We start from the raw sequence: 18,197 nt of genomic DNA on the forward strand, positions 1-18,197 counted from the left end.
TTATTCAGGATCAGGGTGTTTTAGGAGACTTCTTCCTCTTGCAGCGAACAAGGATACAAATAAATAATATTTACAGTCTACAAATAGCCCCGTTTGTCTGTGTCCGTTCCCCTTAGGCGAGTTGGAGCTGATCTCGAATGAGCCAAGAAGCCAGTGTCAGTTTAGTTGCTGATCTAGAGTTGTAGCATGGAGAACTCACCACTATTATACAAGGTGCTGCTGTTTATTTTCTGTATTGCCCAACACCATAGACTAAGACTGCTACCTTGACCAGCTTTAGGTGCCACCAATCAAAGTATGTATCGAAGTGTATTATTAGCTGACCTGACTTCCGTGGCTAGCGTTGCATCAGACACTCTCATTAACCGGATCAAGGGATTAGGCTAATGTATGTAGGACACAACCATGCCAGTTCTATTACTGTACACCTGCCTTGCATACACAGACAGGGTCATTCTATGGAGAGACTGAGAGGGGGATTCTCAACTCTGTCTCGGTTGGAATTACGACAGAGAATGTTACCATCTACCTGAGGGGTCCTTGGGACACCACTCACTGCAGCTGTCCTGGATCAGAACAGACCGGGGTCTTCAGACGATGTGTGTTTGAAATGAGACCGTCATAAAAGCTTGGATCTTGGCCGTGAGGTGCTCAGAAGATGAGGGTGCTGATGGAGGACACCAACATATTCCCTCCTAATGTATCTGTCTACAGGTTGTCAGCCGAGGGGGAGACTGCCGTTGGTGTTTACTTGTTGATACTAGGTAATTATTCTGTTTACCTTGCCAAAGTGATGTATTCCCATACTGTTGATAATATAGAGTAGACAACTTTCACAAAATAAATAAGTGGTGAATCTTATGTTAGTGTACTTATGTTAGTGTTGGGTAGGTCACTTTCTAAATGTAATCAGGTACTAGTTGCCTGTCCAAAATTGTAATCAGTAATATCATTTTTGGATTACCCAAACTCGGTAATGTAATCTGATAACTTTTGGATTACTTTCCCGTTAAGAGGCATTAGGAGACATAAAGGATCCATCAAACTCTGACTTGCTCAGGTGGAACAAACTTAAACTTACCCTTTCTAAAAACAAATCCGAATTTAGTGTAATTGAGAAAACAAAAAGGTGTCATAATGTATTTTTTCACAAATATCCTTTAACGGTATGGGTACTCCCTGTTCACTCATGACTGCACGGCCAGGTACGACTCCACGGCCAGGTACGACTCCAACACCATCATTAAGTTTGCCGATGACACAACAGTGGTAAGCTTGATCAACGATGAGACGGCCGATAGGGAGGAGGTCAGAGACCTGACCTTGTGGTGCAAGGACAACAACCTCTCCCTCAACGTGATCAAGACAAAGGAGATGATTGTGGACTACAGGAAAAGGAGGACAGAGCACGCCCCCATTCTCATCGACGGGGCTGTAGTGGAGCAGGTTGAGAGCTTCAAGTTCCTTGGCGTCCACATCACCAACAAACTATCATGGTCCAAGCACACCAAGACAGTCGAGAAGAGGGCACGACAAAATCTATTCCCCCTCAGGACACGAAAAAGATTTGGCATGGGTCCTCAGATCCTCAAAAGGTTCTACAGCTGCAACATCGAAAGCATCCTGACGGGTTGCATCACTGTCTGGTATGGCAACTGCTCGGCCTTCGACCGCAAGCCACTACAGAGGGTAGTGCGTAAGGCCCAGTACATCACTGGGGCCAAGCTTCCTGCTATCCAGGACCTCTATACCAGGCGGTGTCAGAGGAAGGCCCTAAAAATTGTCAAAAACTCCAGCCACCCTAGTCATAGACTGTTCTCTCTGCTACCGCATGGCAAGCGGTACCGGAGTGCCAAGTCTAGGTCCAAGAGGCTTCTAAACAGTTTCTATCCCCAAGCCATAAGTCTCCTGAACAGCTAATCAAATGGCTACCCAGACTATTTGCATTGCCCCCCCCCCCCCCCCCCCCCCCCACGCTGCTGTTACTCTCTGTTATTATCTATGCATAGTCACTTTAATAACTCTTCCTACATGTACATATTATCTCAATTACCTCGACACCGGCACATTGACTTTGTACCGGTAGCCCCTGTATATAGCCCCGCTATTGTTATTTACTGCTGCTCTTTAATTATTTGTTATTCTTCTCTTACTTTTTATAGGTATTTTCTTAACTGCATTGTTGGTTAAGGGCTTGTAAGTAAGCATTTCACTGTAAGGTCTACACCTGTTGTATTCAGCTTGTGACAAATCAAATTTGATTTGATTTATGAATTTAAAAGTAATCTAGTTTTTCAAAGTATCTGTAATCTGATTACAATGTGTTTTTCCAGGTAACGTATCTGATTACAGTTCCTTTTTTTGTAATCAGATAACATTGAACTAATTACATGTAATTAGTTACTCCCCAACCCTGTGGGTGACTTTGTTGTGACATTGTTATGATAATGTTATACGTTTTTTTGTTTACAATTTCAGGGTGGCTCTCCTGTCTAGGTAATGGAGTGGTGATTCTACTGTTGGTCAAGCAGAGACACAGTCTTGAGCCACAGGACTTCCTCACTCTCAATCTGGCTGTGTCCGACGCTGGCGTCGCGATCTTCGGCTACTCCAGAGGGATACTGGAAGTCTTCAACTTGTTCAGGGACGAAGGCCTGCTGATCAAGACCATCTGGACCTGCCAGGTACAGTAGGAACGTTGGTTGGTAGTTTTTTGTTGTTGGTTGATTCATATTACGCATATGGACTTATAAGAAGATTTGTAATTCTAGTTATTATTTAATTATTATTTTAATGCCTTGAATGAGATTCAAGAGCACTAAATAGATTTACATTGAAAGCATTTTTGACATTATCCCAGATCTTGGGAAATTCAACACAAAACTACATTAGAGCTACACAGATAAGATCAGCACAATAACATCTTAGAATTTCAGGGAGAAATCAAGAGGTGATTCTCTGATCTGAATAAGCTCAAGGACAACTTGTACAATACCATATTTTATATGGTATTGTAACTTAGCATTTTTCGACTATTACGAAACGAAGTATCAGTTTTACAGGAAATTAAAGCAACTTCCCTTAGTACTGTTACCGTGGCTACCCAGGACTCCCACCACTCCACTTGACAGACGACTGAAATAAATGACAGAAAGAAAAACATCACATTCCACCAGAGAAGAGTGTGTGTTTCTATCCTGCATTAGTCAGTCTACCTGGCTTATACCCTGAGAGTCTGGTTAGAGGGTGATGACACAACATGGTTTGGAAAGATTCCTTCCGTTCCCTCAGGTTGGCAGAGAGCTGCAGGCACTTCATCCTAATCTGTGTGTGTGTGTGTGTGTGTGTGTGTGTGTGTGTGTGTGTGTGTGTGTGTGTGTGTGTGTGTGTGTGTCCGTCCGTCCGTCCGTCCGTCCGTCCGTCAGGTGGACGGCTTCCTGATCATGCTCTTTGGGCTCATCAGCATCAACACACTGACATCCATCAGTGTCGTTCGCTACATCAAAGGATGCCAGCCCAGCTATGGTATGTAGTCTATGCTGTGGCCCTGCCAAGCCTGAGGGTTGCTGGCTAGGTCCCATGCCAGGACATGCAGGGTTGGGGCTGAAGCTCCCCCTGGTCAAGTTGCTCAGGGCAGGGCACCCTGGCTCAATGGCAGCCACTATAAACTCTATTATTCTGCTGCTCCAGGTTAAGGCCTTATGCTGTTCAGTGCTCCCTGACCGCCGGCTAGATGGCACAGATGGAACTATTAGAGAGAGAATCATAAATATAATCTCAGTTGTCCTACTTGTTTTTTGTGAAATCACCAAATCATTTGTTTCTTCCCCATGTTTCGTCATATAATACCATCTCTGTTTAGTAACTACATGTCTTGTCTTTCAGCTCATTATAATAACCACTGTAATGTTGCCGTGGTGATTGTGGCAGTGTGGCTGTGTGCCCTCTTCTGGGCTGGAGCGCCCCTGGTGGGCTGGGGGAGTTACACAGGTAGGACCCTCTCAGTGTAGTCTCTGAAATCCCAGACCTAGGGAAACAGCATGAGAACATTGGTGACATTGTGGGCATCTCGTTCACCTCTGATAAAGTAGATTCTTCTGGTCATGTAGTGTATGTGGACACCTGCTTGTCGAACATCTTATTCCAAAATCATGGGCATTAATATGGCGTTGGTCCTCCCTTTGCTGCTACAACCTCCTTCGCTCTTCTGGGAAAGCTTTCCAATAGTTGTTGGAACATTGCTGCGGGGACTTGCTTCCGTTCAGCCACGAGCATTAGTGAGGTCGGGCACTTGTGCTGGAGATTAGGCCTGGCTCGCAGTCGGCGTTCCAATTCATCAGAAAGTTGTTCCATGGGGTTGAGGTCAGGGCTCTGTGCAGGCCAGTCAAGTTCTTCCACACCGATCTCAACAAACCCTTTCTGTATGGACCTCGCTTTGTGCACAGGGGCATTGTCATACTGAAACAGGAAAGGACCTTCCTCAAACTGTTGCCACAAAGTTGGAATCATGTAGAATGTCATTGTATGCTGTAGTGTTAAGATTTCCCTTCACTGGAACTAAGGGGCCTAGCCAAAAGCATGAAAAACAGTCACAGACCATTATTCCTCATCCACCAAACTTTACAGTTGGCACTATGCATTGGGGTAGGTAGTTTTCTTGTGGCATCCGCCAAACCCAGATTCGTCCGACGGACTGCCAGATGGTGAAGCGTGATTCATCACTCCAGAGAACTCGTTTCCACCACTCCAGAATCCAATGGCGGCGAGCTTTACACCACTCGAGGCGACACTTGGCTTTGCGAATGGTGATCTTAGGCTTGTATGCGGCTGCTCGGCCATGGAAACCCATTTCATGAATCTCCAGACGAACAGATATTTTGCTGATGTTTCTTCCAGAGGCAGTTTGGAACTCAGTAGTGAGTGTTGCAACCGAGGACAGATTATTTTGATGCGCTACGCGCTTCAGCACTAGGCAGTCTCGTTCTGTGAGCTTGTGTGGCCTACCACTTTGTGGATGAGCTGTTGTTGCTCCTAGACGTTTCCACCTCACAATAACAGCTCTTACAGTTGACCAGGACAGCTCTAGCAGGGCAGAAATTTGACGAACTGACTTGTTGGAATGGTGGCATCCTATGACGGTGCCACGTTGAAAGTCACTGAGCTCTTCAGTAAGGCCATTCTACTGCCAATGTTTGTCTATGGAGATCGCATGGCTGTATGCTCAATTTTATATACCTGTCAGAAATGGGTGTGGCTGAAATAGCCCAATCTACTAATTTGATGGGGTGTCCTCATAATTGTGTGTATATTTGTTGTAATATATGCACATACAAAAATATGTGGTTAAAAGGAGTTGATTGATCAATGATCATTATAACCAATCAACCTGGTCAATTCTTTGTTTACCACCTTGCAGCTCGTAAGTATGGGACGTGTGAGATAGACTGGGTCCAGGCCAGGTTCTCTGTGTCGTACAGACTCTACGTCATCCTCATCTTCACCTTCAACTTTTTCATCCCATTCGTGGTCATATGGTTCTCCTACGTGTCCATCATCCGGACGGTCAACAACAGCCACAAGTCCAGCAGAGGGGGAGCGGTCAGCGAGAGAGAGAAACAGATGGAGCGCAGTATAACAACAGTGAGTGAGGGAGCCCCCAGTCTACAAACAATTAATAGCTGCAGGATTTGGTACATGTTACATAATGGTGAATGCTGTGAGATTCAAAGTACAAATTTAATCTAGCATTGTGTCTGCCGATGGTCTGCTCTTTTAGCTATACACTGCTTTGATTTCATTATAATTTTAGTCCAATGCAAGGTTATAATGTCTTCAGAAGGTATTGGTTAGGTCAGTGTTTGTGGCTATGCATGTAGTGTACACCCAACGGACAGTTTATTAGGTACACCACCCCGTTCACGAACATGGATCGCTCCCACAGACACTGAGTCACATGGCCGTGGCTTGCTATATAAAGCAGGCATCAAGGCATCCAGTTACTGTTCGTTTGAACATTAGAATGGGCAAAACGAGTGACCTAAGCGACTTTGAGCGCGGTATGATCGTCCGTGCCAGACTCGCCAGATACAGTATCTCAGAAACGGTCGCCCTCCTGGGCTGTTCACGCATGACAGTGTCTAGGGTTTCCAGAGAATGGTGCGACAAACAAAAAACATCCAGTCAGCGGCAGTCCTGTGAGCGAAAACTCGTTGATGAGAGTTCAAAGGAGAATGTCAAGAATCGTGCAAGCTAACAGGCGGGCCACAAACAGGCAAATAACGGTGCAGTGGTGTGCAGAACGGCATCACGGATGGGCTATTGCAGCAGACGACCACACAACATTCCACTCCTATCAGCTAAAAACAACAAGAAGCGGCTCCAGTGGGCACGCGATCACCAACACAGGACAAATTGAGGAATGGAAAAACATTGCCTGGTCCGACGAATCTTAATTCCTTTTGATGGTGTACCACCATCCAGTCTGCAGCAACTGCGTGATGCCAGCATGGACCAACATCCCTGTGGAACGTTTCTGACTTGTAGAATCCGTGCCCGGAACATTTCAGGATGTTATGTAGGCAAAGCGGGGTCCGACCCGGTACTAGATGGGTGTACCTAATAAACTGCCCTGTGAGTGTATGTTATACCAACTCCCTCCTCCTCCCCCAGGTGTCTCTGATCCTGTGTTCAGCCTTCCTGCTGGCCTGGTCTCCCTACGCAGTCATCTCCATGTGGTCTGCCTGTGGTCACCAGGTGCCTCCTCTCCACAGCATCCTGGCCAGCCTGTTTGCTAAGTCAGCCAGCTCCTACAACCCCTTCATCTACCTGGGCCTGAACTCCAAGTTCAGACAAGACTTCAGAGCCCAGTTCCACTGCCTGCGCCACAATCCGGACCTCTCCCACAGGCCAGACGAGGTGCAGATTGACCTGGACATTATGGAGGTGAATGGAGGGGTGGATGACCTGGACTCTGGGGTAGAGCTGGGTAGTGAAAGGGGTGTGGAGGAGAGGGGGGAGAACCAGAGGAGTCCTCTTATGCCCCCGATGATAGCCCCGGCTCCCAGTCATCGCCTGTTCCTGAGGAAACTCAGTGACTCTGGGCGCCTGTGAGCTCTGTCTCTTTGTTTCTGTCTCTCTGTCTCTGTCCCTCTGTTTCTGTATCTCCCTGTTTCTATCTCTGTTGCTGTCCATCTGTCCCTCTGTTTCTCTCTTTCTGTCTCTCTCCATTTGTTTCTCTGTTTCTGTCTCGCTGTCTCTCTGACACTCTCTCTTGTCCTACGTACTGAGCTACAGCGGAGATCAGCTGTCACTGTTAACTGTTCACCTCCACAGCACTCTGATCGCCAGTACACACGTACATTTTACTCACAGTACAGCAACCCTCTGGACTTAACCTTTTTTTTTTAATCAAGAGAAGACATTGGTTTTGGCCTCACCTGAATTATTTGGAATCACTGATGTTGAAGGATTTACAGTATGTGGCGGCACTATCAATTTAAGGTCTGAGTTAAATCATATTTGTTTTACTGTTTTACATGTTACTCTAAAGCTGTGAATAATTAGTTTAAAAAAATTTTAAAAAATCCTTGGTTTTAGGTTTGTACGCCGTCCAAAAAATAACTTCCAATAGCTCATCAATCAACGATGACTTGACTCAAAGGGGGTTATATCAGGCACTGATGTTGTACATTCATTCTCAGTCACTCACAGAGGGCTTGTGTGCAGAAATAATGAGGTGGAGAAGTGAGAAAAGGCTCTGCCTTGACCTGAAGTCGCTAATCTGGGTTTTGTCCCCCCTCTGCCCTGTGGGAGCCCTGAGGGAGCTTGGGAAACTGGGAGAATGTGAGCCAGCCCTCACAGGGAGACTGGCTGGTGCACAGCTGAATCTGTTGGACCAAGAGGAGAAAGCAGAGAACAACACAACAACCACAGAATGGAATGAGGTTACTGTTCAATTCAATACAGCTTTATTTGTCCCCTTATTGCAGCGCAACAACACACTGAAACAAGAGCAACAATCCATAGACATGGGTAACAGAAAAACAATGACTGTGAAAGAAGAACTGCAATAAATATCAAATAGTGTAAAGTCATGTGCAAATGACAAGTAGGATTACTGTGTACTGTACTGTGGCCTGGAATTAGGAAGGATATAGGATATACTGTATGAGGGTAACTCCACTCCAGAGGCTGTGGTTTTATTGGTCAGCTAGTGAGTTTGCTGAATAAATATTACCAAGTCTCCCCTCAATAAAACAAACACAAGCCACTAATCCAGTTGGGTTCAACAATGGAATTATAACCGAACAAGTTAACAATAGTCTCCCTTTGTAATAACAGCCTGTCTCAGATAATGACACGGTAATGGCTGCCGTAAGTCCCCTTTCTCTTCTATGAGTAATTATAAACCACAACACAGTGTCTGCGTCCGAATGGCAACCTATTCCCTATTTAGTGCATTACATTTGACGCGGGGCCTGGACAAAAGTAGTGCACTTTATAGGGAATAGGGTGCCATTATGGACACACTGGTGTCTTCAGAGTGAAAGTTACCTCAGGGCTCCACGGCAGCTGGAATTTCAGCAGGACTAATGACATGGGACAGGCACACAATAACCCATCAGGGGTCCCCATAACTGACCAAACACAGCTACCCCAGCCCTGCCAACACCACGAGCATGGTGACACAAAATAAACCAATCCACCTCTCCAAGAAAATACCACAAAAATATCAGCTTGTTAGTGAAATCCCTCTTTCTGGAAGAAACAGCATCTCTAATCTATGTTCGTTTAAATGTGCTATTCAACTTTTTAGATGATAGTTTCTCATTCATTTTACTTTGACAATGTTTTAACAGAAAATTACCATACATTTTCCCTCAGATATAGGACCATCATGGTTCGAACTTGAAAGCAGTTTGCATTCACAAGTCTAGGTTGAATCACATCCGGCCGTGATTGGGAGTCTCATAGGGCGGCGCACAATTGGCCCAGCATCGTCCGGGTTTGGCCGGGGTAGGCCGTCATTGTAAATAAGAATTTGTTCTTAACTGACTTGCCTAGTTAAATAAAAGTTAAATAAAAATAAATACATGTACACAGGATGTTGAATTGTTTAGAATGTGCATACCAAAATGAATAACAATCTGATGTGCCTTATTACTTGTGGCTATGGCAAGGAATATAAATGCATTTGATATGCCTTGGTCTATGGTGGCATGGTCAGAGGATGAGCCTTGAACTCTGAGTAGGTTGCTGTGTTTCTCCCATCAAGTCTCCCATTATACTAAACACATTACAGTGGCCCATTCTGCTTGGCCCATGCTGAAACAGCTATGTCAGTTCCCTTTTAGTCAGCTCCTCAGTCTCACCCCACATGGCTGAGCATGGAGTCACAGGCCAAGTTCTCCTTGTGACCATCACCTGCTTACTTAGAAACACCCAGCCAAGCCTACACTCTCCATTAGCTTTATAGTATCATAACTCATACCATGCTGAAATGTTTGTTGGTGTTTTCAATTAGGCGGAGTAATGTACTGTAAATGCATGCACCAAAAGGTTTATATGTAGCGCTGGAGGAGTAATGAAATGTGTGTCATTAGAATGTGTGGAATATGTGTCCCAGTCCCCAGAGAGAACAACGCATTCTGACCTTGAGGGAAGGTTCCAAGGTCAAATCAGACCAAATACTATTTCAAATACTTCAAACTGAGCTTGATTTGAGCGTACCCAGACACCATAGAACAGGTTTTAGATACTCCCCTTCTTCTTATGGAATCTCTTTCTTTCCTTCTTTCTGAATGTCAGCAGTGAGGGCAGGCAACACTTCACCCCAGGTGATTTATGTGATCGTAGCCTTTTTGACATAACTACAACAACTAAAGCTGACATTAACATAATCACTGGCTACACTGATGCTGTGATGGTGAAAGGCCATACTAACACCTGGACAATGGTGTCCCATGGCACCCTAGTGGCTTTGGCTTCAACGAGAGGAGAGGTTCAGGTTATCCCTGGTTTATCTGTCTGACATTGATTTCACTGAGCTCCGCTAGGACTCTGTCCAGAAGAAAATATTGAGAGGATGGCACATGAGACTCTGCTGTTCTGGAGGACAGAAAGACATGATGAGAATATCAGGCAGCTGTAGGGGTTGTCATGGTGACCCCCTCTTCCTTTTCTCTCTGACAGTGAAAGGGATGGGGATTTTTATAACAATGATGAACGTGTATCTATGGAGCATGTACAGTGCCCACAGAAAATACTCACACCCCTTGACTTAATTCCACAATTTGTTGTCTTACAAATTGGATTAAAATGGATTTAATTGCAATTTTTTTTGTCAACGCTCTACACAAAACACTCAAATTCTAGCATTTGAAGAAGAAAAAAAACTCACTAATATATCTTGACTACATAAATATTCTACCCCGAGTCAATAAATGTTAGAATAATATTTGGCAGTGATTACAGCTGTGAATCTTTCTGGGTAAATCTCTAAGAGTTTTCCACACCTGGATTGTGCAACACTTGCCCATTATTCTTTTAAAAAATTCTTCAAGCTCTGTCAAGTCGGTTGTTGATCATTGCTAGACAGCCATTTTCAAGTCTTGCCATATATTTTCAAGTAGATTTAAGTCAAAACTGTAACCTTGGGAACATTCACTGTCATCGTGTAGATTTGGCTTTGTGTTTTAGGTTACTATCCTGCTGAAAGGTGAATTCATCTCCCAGTGTCTGCTGGAAAGCAGAAAGAACCAGGTTTTCCTTTACAATTTTGCCTATGCTTAGCTCCATTCTGTAAATGTTTATCCTGAAAAAGTCTCCAGTCCTTAATGATTACAAGCATACCCATAATATGATGCAGCCCCCACTATGTTTGAAAATATGGAGTGTTACGAGTAATGTGTTGTATTAGATTTGCCACAAACTTAATACTGTTTTCAGGACAAAAAGTTAATTGCTTTGCTGCATTTTTTTCAGTATTACTTTAGTGCCTTGTTGCAAACATGATGCATGTTTTGGAGTATTTGTATTCTTTACAAGATTCCCTCTTTTCACTCTTGTCAATTAGGTTAGAATGATGGAGTAACTACAATGTTGTTTGATCTATCCTCAGTTTTCTCCTATCACCGCCATTAAACTTTGTAAAGGTTTTAAAGTCACCATTGGCCTCATGGTGAAATCCCTGAGGGGTTTCCTTCCTCTCTGGCAACTGAGTTAGGAAGGATGCCTGTATCTTTGTAGTGACTGGGTGTATTGATACACCATCCAAAGTGTAATTAATAACCACCATGCTCAAAGGGATATTCAATGTCTGCTTTTTTATTTTTACCCATCTACCAATAGGTGTGCTTTTTTTTGAGAGGCATTGGAAAACCTCACTGGTCTTTGTGGTTGAATCTGTGTTTGAAATTCACTGCTCGACTGAGGGACCTTACAGATAATTGTATGTGTGGGGTACAAAGATGAGGTAGACATTAACAAAATCGTGTTAAACACTATTATTGCACACAGAAAGAGTACATATAACTTATGTGACTTGTTAAGATTTTTTTTACACCTGAACTTATTTAGGCTTGCCATAACAAAGGGGTTGAATACTTATTGACTCAATACATATCAGCTCAAAAGAAACCATTCCACTTTGACAATATGGGGTATTGTTTGCAGGCCAGTGACAAAACATCTAATTTGAATACATTTAAAATTCAGGTTGTAACACAACAAAATGTGGAAAAAGTCCAGGAGTGTGAATACTTTCTGACAGCACTGTACATACTAGCTTCTAGAAGTAGGTGAAGACCTGAGGATCCAAATGTGGTCACCAAAGCACATGGCAGCATAGATTGCCGTGTGTAGAGTCTTTATGCCAATTAGCAGACACTTTTATCCAAAGCAATTTACAGAATTGAATGCAGATGTTTCAGTATATGTGATCCCCGTAGTATTTGTCTGGTACAATATGATTGCCCACTGAACAGTCTTCTACTGTTATGTTTAATTACTTTGATTTCTTAATCTGCTTTATATTCTAACAAAGTACCTGCAATCATAACGTCAACCTCACTTTATTTGACTCATATGTAATTCCTGGCTGCTTGGTTCAGATGTCTCAGGTTGAACTCAGGTCTCTAGTAGACCCCTCCTCCTCTGATGTCACAGGGAGATGACTGGGAAGTTTGAGGGCATTATTTAAGGAGCCAGCTCTCTCTGGAGGTTCAGATGTGATCCCAGGAATACTACACACTTCCAGGGAATAGCACCTTTTTCCTTCCCCCTGCAAGAAGTTGCCATATGGAATCTTAGATCTCAAGGAAACCTTATTCTACAAATTGTCTGTAAGGTGGATTTTTGGTTTGTGTGTGTGTGTGTGTATGGGGGGGGGGGGGGGGGGGGGGGGGGGGGGGGGGCTGTAATGAATGTGTTTTCATACTTTCACCTTTAATCCCATAGAGACAGAGATGCTCTGTTGTGTTGAACGCATGACTGAACACCGTCCAAGCTGCAGATATCTAACTTGTCTAAACAAGAGTGGCGTACTTTTCTATGAATTGATAACCAAAAACTAAAAACCTGTTTTATTGCATTGTTAGTTGATGTGCTTTTTTCTTATGCATTTCGTCTTAACAATTACTACTAGTAATTGTATATCTCTAATTATTGAAAAAAATTAAAATGTTTTCCTGGTTGCTTATTATATTGTAGGTGTTTGGGTCATCATGCCAATTTTGTTTGCTGTTCTACACCTGTTAGGTAAGCACTGGTTGGTGCAATTGACACACTGAATGTGCCACATCATCTACCTTGTATGAGTTGTCTAGGAAATGTCTTTTTCGGTTTCACTCAAAATGACAATGGAATGGAATAATTTAAAAACGGTCATATCTGATCAAAAAGGCATTGTAGAGTTTTGTGTCATAATGATAAAATTAGTACTGTGCAAAAAAAAATATATATATATGTCAAAGCTTTATGTGTAATGAACTATAATATGTAACTAAGATTTCATGAATGCATATTCAATATTATTGAGTGAACTTTGACATTATTGTAAAGCTTCAATGATCACTTTGTTTAATTCCCACAGGCATTCTGTCTCTGACACGCAGAGCATCTGGATCTGACTCAAGTGGTTAGTGGTTTGAATCTCATAAACACATAGTTTTTTTTCTCTGTCAATATTAGGCAGATGAGATACTGTAGATGTGATACTACTAGTTTTCTGGGAATTTACAATGTGTTCATTAATGTTTCTCATCTTAATTTGATCCAATGTAGTCCCACAGGGAGACAGTTGAGAACTGCACAGCTCAGCAAGATAGTCAAATATTTAGAAATGGGAGAGTCTATTGATGAACAGTAGCTGCTGTATGTGGAGAAAAATATATATTTCATCGTGTTGTATCAGTGGATTTATTTCATTTGTTAACCAGTCAGTTTTACTTGGAAGACTTTTAGTTTTACTTGGCAGACTCCCAAACAAAATATGATACTTATTTAATTAAGGCAGAAGTGTTAGTATGTTATTGTTGAGAGCCACTGCTCTAGCCTTGTGGCCTTTGGCTCAGAGACATGTTCAATGGTAAGCCCAGTCTCTGTTTGATTTGGATGAAATTCCTCAAAAGCAAACGGTAATGTTTATGATTTTTCTTCAAAATGTAATTAACATAGAAGTGTGACTGAGGGTATTTTGTCTTCAGAGTTGTTCTTTATTATAGCCTGCAGGCTTTGGTATCGAGTTGTGGCTCCGAGGAAGGGAAAGGCATACCGAACTAATAGGTATAGGCTACCTGACAGAAAACACATAGAGTGCCGGCAGTATTCAGTATTCTCCATTTATTCTCTCGCTCTATCTCTCTCTTTCTGTCTCAGTTACCACCCCCATTACCTGTACGACCCGTGGGGCAGACCTGACCGAGGAGAAGCAGTTGGTCCTCTGTCCGCCTAACTGCACCCTCTGGAGGGTGTCTGTGTTTGGTTCTCGGGTGTACGCCGCCGTGTCCAGCGTGTGTGGCGCAGCCGTGCACCAGTAAGGCTGGAGGAGATCAATAGCAGGGCTAAGAATAAGAGGCTTTGTGTAGGCCAGGAGAGGGATAATGTTTGGCTAATGCACACGCTATAAAGTTTCACCTCAATCACCTTCTTTTCTTTCTCAGAGTATTGATGTACAGAGAGAGTCAGTATAGCTTCTACAGCATCTGCATTCTTCGTCTATCTTCCCTTCCCTCAAAGTTTACAGTGACTGGCCGCTTACTACTCATTTACATTTTTCACTGTATTTGACCACTTCTCTCAGGGGGGTGATAAGGTCCTCGGGGGGACCAGTGAAGGTCCAAAAACTGCAAGGCAGACAGAACTACCTCGGCTCCTACTCCCATGGAGTCCAATCTCAGGCCCTGTCCAGGTGGACCGCATCATTCACTGTGGCCCGTAGGTGGCGCCAAATACCAAACATGTTTAGTATTGTACATTCCACAGGGGAAAATGTGACTTGAAGGCTGAGTAGGCATGAAGAATGACTCGAATGGTATTTAATGATATTCAATGTTGATGTTCTGAACGATTTGCAATGAAGTGATTTTTCATTAATGACACGTTTTGATAAAACATTTGACTCTCTGTTGTCAGAATCTGTTCATGTGCCCCAGGAGGTGTCCTCCCAGATAGCCACAACTGTCCTCCCTGCATCAGGACCAGGACTAGGTACAATTCTAACATGTAGATTAAACTGCACATGATGGTCACCAGTACTGCATGGGACATGCATTATGTTTTATGGACACATCCTCTCTTGGTCCTCATACCTTACTAGAAGTTGAATTTCAGTGCTGACTATGTATCCAAAAGTACAATTACTTGATATCTTCATTACTAAATGGTTCTGTTTTTAGACCCTCCAGAGCTACCAAGTATTCCACAGAGATACCTGTCTTCCTTATTTACATTACAGATAAGGGTATTTTATTGAAACTCTTAACACGTACGAGCACCACGTGCAGTAACCAGAGCCTGTCTGTCTTGCAGTGAAGAAAACATTAAAGAAGCCAGTGAAGAAAATAACTACAGGAGGAAATAGAGGTATGTTTGTGTCATGTTGTGCTTTGCTTTGATTGTGTAGAACATTTTATTTTGCTTCCAGAATGCCCACATCTTGCTCTCTCATTCCAGACTGCCAGATGGAGATAGCCCTGCTGCTGGATAGCAGCAACAACATTGGGCAGCGTCGCTTCAACCTTCAGAAGAACTTCATCAGCAAGTTAGCGGTGATGCTAAGGATTGGACCGAATGGACCACATCTTGGTGTGGTGCAAGCTAGGTGAGTCAGTTCATTTGGTGTTCAATTAGCACATTTTCCAATTAGGTGTTATCATTTAGCCACTAACTCCATAGCAAAACAGTACCGTATTGTATGAAGCTAACACAGCGCTCTTGTCCTTCCAGTGACACACCTCGGACAGAATTTCTCCTGACTAACTATACTCAACCCAAAGATGTGGTGTTTGCCATCAAAGAGATAGCATACCTGGGAGGAAACACTAACACAGGTTCTTACGGATTTTTATTGCTGGTATACACATAGTACCACATGATGGATTTGCATGCTATACGACCAGTATATAATACTATTTCCCCATTCAGAGGAGAAATGGATATGAGAGGAACGGGATGAATATATACACAGGAATACAATACATATCACCAGCTAATTTTTCACATCAGCCAAATGTAGTGGGGATTCCCGACAAAGCTCATCTGAGACAATGCTGTCTGTCTGGTCCCCACAGGTAAGGCCATCATGCACACAGTGGAGTCCTTCTTCCAGACTGGGGTGAGGAGAGGTCACCCCAGGGTCATAGTGGTGTTTATAGATGGCTGGCCCTCAGACGACCTGGAAGATGCGGCCGTGCTGGCCAGAGAGTCTGGTATCAACGTGTTCCTGGTGCCAGTGGCCAAGCCTGCCCTGGAGGAGCTAGGCATGGTCAGAGACAAGGACTACATGAAGAAGGTGAGCAGGGAGCCAAGAGACACGTGACTCTGTGGTACTCTGTCTTATTGGCTGCATCCTGTTCTACTTTAGTGGTTTGAAAAATATATGATGTTCTGGCCCTGCCCATAGTCGTTAGCAGATTTTGCTGGGCACCACATACTGTAATGCAAAGATCAATTCGCCGGCCTATATCACAGTGATGTCATCACTTACAGTATCCAGCCATAGCTGTTGTGTTCTAATCTACATGATGATATGTCACTGACTGACTGTGTTTGTGTGTGCCATGCCAGGCAGTGTGCAAGGACAACGGCTACTTCACATATGCCATACCCAGTTGGTTCGGCACCACCAAGCATGTGAAGCCCCTGGCCCAGAAGTTGTGCTCAGTGGACCAGCTCCTCTGCTCCAAGACCTGCTACAACTCGGTCAACCTGGGCTTCCTCATTGACGGCTCCAGCAGCGTCGGGGAGGGGAACTTCCGCCTGATCTTGGACTTCATTACCGCCGTGGCCCGTAGCTTCGACATCTCAGACATAGGGTCACGTGTTGGGGCAGTCCAGTTCACCTATGACCAGCGGATGGAGTTTAACATGTACGACTACCCAGTGAAGGATGATGCCCTCAGGGCCCTGCAGGGGATCCCCTACATGAGTGGTGGCACGGCCACGGGAGACGCCGTTGCCTACGCTACCCAGAACCTGTTCCTGGCCCGCAAGGCTGGCCCTGGGAGGAACTTCCTCATAGTGGTCACTGACGGACAGTCCTACGATGACGTCAGAGGGCCGGCCCTGGCCGCCCAGAAGGAAGGTGTGTGGATTCCTTTTTGGGAAAAGTATTACCATGTGTCGGGCTAGCATGTAGAACAAGATCAAAATATGTTTGTATGACATAATAAAAACAGAGCTAAGCTGAAATGTTTTGTCACATTGAGTGCTATTAGTAGAGAAATAGGTTTTAGCGACAATGACAGCAGCCATAAGATAATCACACTGAACAGATTTCTTAGATGATGCTCTTCCTATTCCTAGTTCAATCACTTCAAATTACAGCACTCGTTTGATCTCATCTCTTCCCCCCTCTTCTACAGGGATCACCATCTACTCTGTGGGGGTGGCCTGGGCTCCAATGGATGACCTGCAAACTATGGCGTCAGAGCCCAAGGATAGCCACACATTCTTCACCAGGGAGTTCACTGGCTTGCAGCAGTTCCAGCAGCCCCTTGTAAGGGGCATCTGCAGGGACTTCACTGAGGCCAACTAGGGAGAGGTAGCAGAGAGAAGCTGTTTGGGCTCGCTGAAAACCCCAGCCAGACAGGAAACATCTAGATAGCACTTTATTTTACAGTACAGAAATTACCAGGTATTTACTGAGAAATAAAATGGTTACTACATAGTAATAACCTATAAATTACTTGATTGTTTCTTTGGGATTCATTCAATCAAGTGCCACTCGGCACCCGATGGTTGTAAATTGTGTTGAATTCTTCAAAGTAGCTATCAGTTTTACCAAATTATTAAATACCAGTGCCAACACAAACAATACCGTAAAAAATAAAGTGCTAGTCACTGTTCAACACAACCAGAGTACAGCAGACGCTAACAAGGCAATAGCATTGTAGGTTCACGAGTTCTCAGAAAACTATCATAGATCATCAAGTTGGATATTACCTTACTCAAATAGTCTGATATCACTACCATTATTCTCAATAATAGACAATATTCATTCATAGGTTCTCAAGATGTGACTAGTTTGGAATATTCGTGTTTTATCCAATGTGTATCGTAACTATAGTGAAATACGTTAAGGTTCATGTAGTTTGTATTTCTTGAACAAACCAAAAGCACAGAAACATGATGTTACCTATAGACCAAGGTATTCCTTCGCCCTCATCAACAATACACTTATACAGTATAAACAGTAATCACTTCTCTGCTTGATATGGCTTGTAGTCATATGTATGTTAGTTAAAGGTAAGGGATGATATTTAGGGAATAAAAGTACCATTAATTCTTTCCTAGGCCACAACTGCTGATGCTAAGCTTCTATGTACCTACAACAGAATGCTTTCCCAAAGCCAGTTTCTTTTGTATACTGTACCATACATTTGCATGTTGACCTGTACTTTATGAATTACGTTTTGTTGATGATTCTATATTTATTACTTTTCTTTCTTTCAATAAAGTGTTTTATTTGTTTTACAATT

At 43.5% G+C, this 18,197-nt stretch overlaps 2 protein-coding genes across 2 annotated transcripts; both read left to right on the top strand.

Moving 5' to 3' along the window:
• The first annotated feature begins 48 nt into the window (after positions 1-48).
• On the top strand, positions 49-7,573 carry opn6b (opsin 6, group member b). The gene is made up of 6 exons (XM_039009754.1): positions 49-764; positions 2,479-2,684; positions 3,426-3,525; positions 3,886-3,990; positions 5,417-5,640; positions 6,670-7,573. Exons 1-6 carry the CDS (start codon positions 659-661, stop codon positions 7,108-7,110), a joined length of 1,182 nt encoding a protein of 393 aa, XP_038865682.1. The 5' UTR covers positions 49-658; the 3' UTR covers positions 7,111-7,573.
• A 5,149-nt stretch (positions 7,574-12,722) lies between these two features.
• Positions 12,723-18,192, top strand: coch (coagulation factor C homolog, cochlin (Limulus polyphemus)). Its single transcript, XM_039009107.1, has 11 exons — positions 12,723-12,756; positions 13,091-13,135; positions 13,876-14,032; positions 14,300-14,433; positions 14,632-14,706; positions 15,028-15,081; positions 15,172-15,319; positions 15,445-15,548; positions 15,789-16,009; positions 16,285-16,801; positions 17,082-18,192. The coding sequence occupies exons 1-11, from the start codon at positions 12,723-12,725 to the stop codon at positions 17,252-17,254; spliced, it is 1,662 nt and encodes a 553-aa protein (XP_038865035.1). The 3' UTR covers positions 17,255-18,192.
• The last annotated feature ends 5 nt before the right edge of the window (positions 18,193-18,197 follow it).

Source organism: Salvelinus namaycush, chromosome 15, assembly GCF_016432855.1.
Source record: "Salvelinus namaycush isolate Seneca chromosome 15, SaNama_1.0, whole genome shotgun sequence".
NCBI classification, from domain to species: domain Eukaryota; kingdom Metazoa; phylum Chordata; class Actinopteri; order Salmoniformes; family Salmonidae; genus Salvelinus; species Salvelinus namaycush.